The 6,259-nt window shown below is 49.4% G+C and overlaps 1 protein-coding gene across 1 annotated transcript in view; it reads left to right on the top strand.

Moving 5' to 3' along the window:
* Positions 1-539: 539 nt before the first annotated feature.
* Positions 540-6,259, top strand: part of LOC138853681 (putative neural-cadherin 2) — a 197,148-nt gene continuing 191,428 nt past the window's right edge. Inside the window, exon 1 of the mRNA XM_070091743.1 lies at positions 540-663. Within this exon, the coding sequence (XP_069947844.1) occupies positions 570-663 (94 nt within the window). The 5' untranslated portion in view covers positions 540-569. The remainder of the gene's footprint in view (positions 664-6,259) is intronic.

Below are 6,259 nucleotides of genomic sequence, written 5' to 3'. Positions count from 1 at the left end.
TATTAGGACGAAAAGTCTAACAGACGATATTTATCTAGATTCCCCAAAACATTCGTCGACATGGCACCTCACCAAAGAATGCTTATGTTTTATCACTTTTTTTTTAAGGCATAACACAGCCTCATACGTTTCTTCCTTCATAATCTGACTAAAAATGGGCAACGTGATTGTATGTAAATCCTAGTACAGTGTATAATATAAGTGAACCGTTATGATGTGTATACCCTTTAATTAAAATACATTTTATTAGGAATAAAAATTTATGAAAAGTATCTTTTTCAAATATGTAATAATGTTATGAAGTTTGTACGTTTTGTGAAGAGTATTATGATTGTATAGAACAATATATAGCAAATGTAGTTAATGGCGTTAATGTTATGAGTTTAAACGCTTTTCTTTGGAGCGAGAGAGAGAGAGAGAGAGAGAGTATTATTTTACTTTAATATTGAAAGTGTTATAGGTGTTGAGTGTTGTACATGAACTAACGAATGTTCAATAAATCAGATCTTGTCCTCTCTCTCCTTTCCCCATCAGCTACACGACTTCTCTCCAGCGCTACATCAGGACCTATGGAGTTCTCTGAGCAGCGATACTGCGTCGTGTTATCCGAAGACGCGCGCCTCAACCACAGAGTTACCACCATCTACGCCACTCACAAGAACGGTCAGTCAATCTTTTATCTACCATCAGCAATATCAATCATTGGGTCAAATTAGTATGTTGCCGTTATTAATGGAGAAAAACTTCCTTTTTTCTGAAATAAAAGTTTTCATTGGGACAACGTTTCGTGATGTGTACATGTTTATCAAGTTAGATTTTTTCAGATCGAGAAATATGTCTTTTCCTAACTATAATGCTCATATATATCCTCTACCAACTAGTAACCTATATAAAACACTTGTCACACAGTCATGTATATTTTTTACCGAACATTGACTTTACTTTGCCCGCTTGTCAAAAACACCTTCACTCTAACACCTGCTTCCCGTAAATATCCTCACCTTAACACCTAACTTTTCAGCACATAAATCTACCCACTGTATACGAGTTAACTGTCAGTCACAAGCTTATATTATTAAAATTATAATTTTATTATTAGTATTATTATTATTATTGTATTATTTTTAATAGTAGTTGTAATAGTAGTAGTTTATTATTTCTTGCTTATTTTCACACAGCGGCTGCTTCCCACCGAAACACAGTGACCCAAAAAACAAGGAACACTTTCACCATCACTCATTCCATTGTTGTGTTGCCAGAGCGGCGCCGATATTCCAGTTGAAAACTGCAAATATCTGCACCTGTCGTTCAGAGAACAGGACTCACGTCCGGCTAACCGGTTTCCCTGAATCCCTTCATAAATGTTACTTTGCTAACAAGTAGTAGTAGTATTAATTCATAATTAATAGTATTTAGTATTAACTTATAATTTGTACTATCATTTTTATTAATTTCAAGAGAAGCTTTAAACCTGTACGGGTCATAGAACTCAAGTGGAATGAGACATAATCAGGTTTGATCCAATGGAGAGGATTAAGAATCTTTCATCATCATCAATGCGCTTGTAAGTTTAACATACATAAGCATCAATAATACAACCTTGTCTGTGCAACTTAACTCTGTCATACTTTGTATAATAAATATTTGTCTGAACTCTATCCTTGTTTGCGAGTAGGGAACAAAATGTTCTTCCAAAGTGTGATACTTTGTTAATGTTCTTCCAGAGTGTGATACTTTGTTAATGTTCTTCCAGAGTGTGATACTTTGTTAATGTTCTACCAGAGTGTGATACATTGTTAATGTTCTTCCAGAGTGTGATACATTGTTAATGTTCTTCCAGAGTGTGATACTTTGTTAATGTTCTTCCAGAGTGTGATACTTTGTTAATGTTCTTCCAGAGTGTGATACTTTGTTAATGTTCTACCAGAGTGTGATACTTTGTTAATGTTCTTCCAGAGTGTGATACTTTGTTAATGTTCTACCAGAGTGTGATACATTGTTAATGTTCTTCCAGAGTGTGATACTTTGTTAATGTTCTTCCAGAGTGTGATACTTTGTTAATGTTCTTCCAGAGTGTGATACTTTGTTAATGTTCTACCAGAGTGTGATACGTTGTTAATGTTCTTCCAGAGTGTGATACGTCCTTAATGTTCTTCCAGAGTGTGATACTTTGTTAATGTTCTACCAGAGTGTGATACGTTGTTAATGTTCTTCCAGAGTGTGATACGTTGTTAATGTTCTTCCAGAGTGTGATACTTTGTTAATGTTCTTCCAGAGAGTGATACTTTGTTAATGTTCTTCCAGAGTGTGATACGTTGTTAATGTTCTACCAGAGTGTGATACTTTGTTAATGTTCTACCAGAGAGCGAGACAATGTTAATGTTCTACGAGAGATGTTAATGCGAGAGATGTTAGAGCGATACGTTGTTTTTGCTCTACAACAGAGCTCTGCCTTTTTAATGCTTACACTGCAGCTTGTGTCTTTGTCTCCAAACTTTACAAAGAAAGTATGTAAGAGAAAGTCAGGCTTCTCTTTCAAAATAAGCGGATGGTGTATCGAGCCTCCAATAATTTTCACTCTTAATGACTCTCACTTTCTTACGTCCTCCCAAAATTATTATGTTAACAATTGAAATAATACCTGGCACTACGCCAGTCCCTCCACAACACCTGGCACTGCGCGAGTCCCTCCACAACACCTGGCACTACACAAGTCCCTCCACAACACCTGGCACTACGCCAGTCCCTCCACAACACCTGGCACGGTGCCAGTCCCTCCACAACACCTGGCACTGTGCCAGTCCCTCCACAACACCTGGCACTGTGCCAGTCCCTCCACAACACCTGGCACTACACAAGTCCCTCCACAACACCTGGCACTACACAAGTCCCTCCACAACACCTGGCACTACGCCAGTCCCTCCACAACTGGCACTGCGCCAGTCCCTCCACAACACCTGGTGCTGCGCCAGTCCATCCACAACACCTGGCACTGCGCCAGTCCCTCCACAACACCTGGCACTACACAAGTCCCTCCACAACACCTGGCACTACACAAGTCCCTCCACAACACCTGGCACTGTGCCAGTCCCTCCACAACACCTGGCACTACACAAGTCCCTCCTCAACACCTGGCACTACACAAGTCCCTCCTCAACACCTGGCACTACGCCAGTCTCTCCACAACACCTGGCACTGCGCCAGTCCCTCCACAACACCTGGAACTGCGCCAGTCCCTCCACAACTGGAACTGCGCCAGTCCCTCCACAACACCTGGCACTACACAAGTCCCTCCACAACACCTGGCACTGTGCCAGTCCCTCCACAACACCTGTCACTGCGCCAGTCCCTCCACAACACCTGGCACTGCGCCAGTCCCTTCACAACACCTGACACTACGCCAATCCCTCCACAGCACCTGGCATTGCTCCAGTCCCTACACAACACCTGGAACTGCGCTAGTCCCTCCACAACACCTGACACTACGCCAGTCAATTCACAACACCTGGCACTACGCCAGTCCCTCCACAACACCTGGCACTAAGCAAGTCCGTCCACAACAACTGTCACTGCGCCAGTCCCTCCACAACACCTGTCACTGCGCCAGTCCCTCCACAACACCTGGCGCTGCGCCAGTCCCTCCACAACACATGGCACTAAACAAGTCCCTCCACAACACCTATCACTTCGCCAGTCCCTCCGCAACACCTGTCACTGCGCCATTCCCTCCACGACACCTGGGACTACGCCAGTCCCTCCACAACACCTGGCGCTGCGCTAGTCCCTCCACAACACCTGGAACTGAGACAGTCCCTCCACAATACCTGTCACTGCGCCAGTCCCTCCACAACATCTGGCACTACGCCAGTCCCTCCACAACACCTGGCACTACGCCAGTCCCTCCACAACACCTGGCACTACGCCAGTCCCTCCACAACACCTGGCGCTGCGCCAGTCCCTCCACAACACCTGGCACTAAGCAAGTCCCTCCACAACACCTGTCACTGCGCCAGTCCCTCCACAACACCTGGAACTGCGCCAGTCCCTCCACAACACCTGTCACTGCGCCAGTCCCTCCACAGCACCTGGAACTGCGCCAGTCCCTCCACAACACCTGGAACTGAGACAGTCCCTCCACAATACCTGTCACTGCGCCAGTCCCTCCACAACATCTGGCACTACGCCAGTCCCTCCACAACACCTGGCACTACGCCAGACCCTCCACAACACCTGGCACTACGCCAGTCCCTCCACAACACCTGGCGCTGCGCCAGTCCCTCCACAACATATTGCATTAAGCAAGTCCCTCCACAACACCTGACACTACGCCAGTCCCTCCACAACACCTGGCACTAAGCAAGTCCCTCCACAACACCTGTCACTGCGCCAGTCCTTCCACAACACTTGTCACTGCGCCAATCCCTCCACAACACCTGGCGCTGCGCCAGTCCCTCCACAACACATGGCACTGCGCCAGTCCCTCCACAACACCTGGCACTACTACACAAGTCCATCCACAACACCTGACACTGTGCCAGTCCCTCCACAGCACCTGGCACTACACAAGTCCCTCCACAACACCTGGCACTGCGCCTGTCCCTCCACAACACCTGGCACTGTGCCAGTCCCTCCACAGCACCTGGCACTGCGCCAGTCCCTCCACAACACCTGGCACTACGCCAGTCCCTCCATAACACCTGGAACTGCGCCAGTCCCTCCACAACACCTGACACTACGCCAGTCCCTCCACAACACCTGGCACTACGCCAGTCCCTCCACAACACCTGGCACTAAGCAAGTCCCTCCACAACACCTATCACTGCGCCAGTCCCTCCACAATACCTATCACTGCGCCAGTCCCTCCACAACACCTGTCACTGCGCCAGTCCCTCCACAACACCTGTCACTGCGCCAGTCCCTACACAACACCTGGAACTGCGCCAGTCCCTCCACAACACCTGGCACTACCCAAGTCCCTCCACAACACCTGGCACTGCGCCAGTCCCTCCACAACACCTGGCACTACGCCAGTCCCTCCACAGCACCTGGCACTGCGCCAGTCCCTTCACAACACCTGGCACTACGCCAGTCCCTCCAAAACACCTGGAACTGCGCCAGTCCCACCACAACACCTGACACTACGCCAGTCCCTCCACAACACCTGGCACTAAGCCAGTCCCTCCTCAACACCTGACACTACGCCAGTCTCTCCACAACACCTGGCACTGCGCCAGTCCCTCCACAACACCTGGAACTGCGTCAGTCCCTCCACAACACCTGGCACTACACAAGTCCCTTCACAACACCTGGCACTGTGCCAGTCCCTTCACAACACCTGTCACTGCGCCAGTCCCTTCACAACACCTGGAACTGCGCCAGTCCCTCAACAACACCTGGCACTACACAAGTCCCTCCACAACTGGCACTGTGCCAGTCCCTCCACAACACCTGGCACAGTGCCAGTCCCTCCACAACACCTGGCACTAAGCAAGTCCCTCCACAACACCTGGCACTAAGCAAGTCCCTCCACAACACCTGGCACTAAGCAAGTCCCTCCACAACACCTGGCACTGCGCCAGTCCCTCCACAACACCTGTCACTGCGCCAGTCCCTCCACAACACCTGTCACTGCGCCAGTCCCTCCACAACACCTGTCACTGCGCCAGTCCCTCCACAACACCTGGAACTGCGCCAGTCCCTCCACAACACCTGGCACTGCGACAGTCCCTCCACAACACCTGTTACTGCGCCAGTCCCTACTGCGCCAGTCCCTCCACAACACCTGACACTACGCCAGTCCCTACACCTGGCACACGCCAGTCCCTCCACAACACCTGGCACTGTCCCTCCACACTGTCACTACGCCAGTCCCTCCACAACACATGGCACTGCGCCAGTCCCTCCACAACACATGGCACTGCGCCAGTCCCTCCACAACACCTGGCACTACACAAGTCCCTCCACAACATCTGGCACTGTGCCAGTCCCTCCACAACTGGCACTACACAAGTCCCTCCACAACACCTGGCACTACACCAGTCCCTCCACAACACATGTCACTGCGCCAGTCCCTCCACAACACCTGGAACTGCGCCAGTCCCTCCACAACACCTGACACAACGCCAGTCCCTCCACAACACACTGCGCCAGTCCCTCCACAACACCTGGAACGGCGACAGTCCCTCCACAACACCTGTCATTGCGCCAGTCCCTCCACAACACCTGGCACTACGCCAGTCCCTCCACAACACCTGGCACT

This window comes from Cherax quadricarinatus, chromosome 37 (genome assembly GCF_038502225.1).
Source record: "Cherax quadricarinatus isolate ZL_2023a chromosome 37, ASM3850222v1, whole genome shotgun sequence".
Classification (NCBI taxonomy): domain Eukaryota; kingdom Metazoa; phylum Arthropoda; class Malacostraca; order Decapoda; family Parastacidae; genus Cherax; species Cherax quadricarinatus.
Note: the sequence above shows the minus strand (reverse complement) of the source record. Positions and strands in the feature narration are given on the sequence as shown.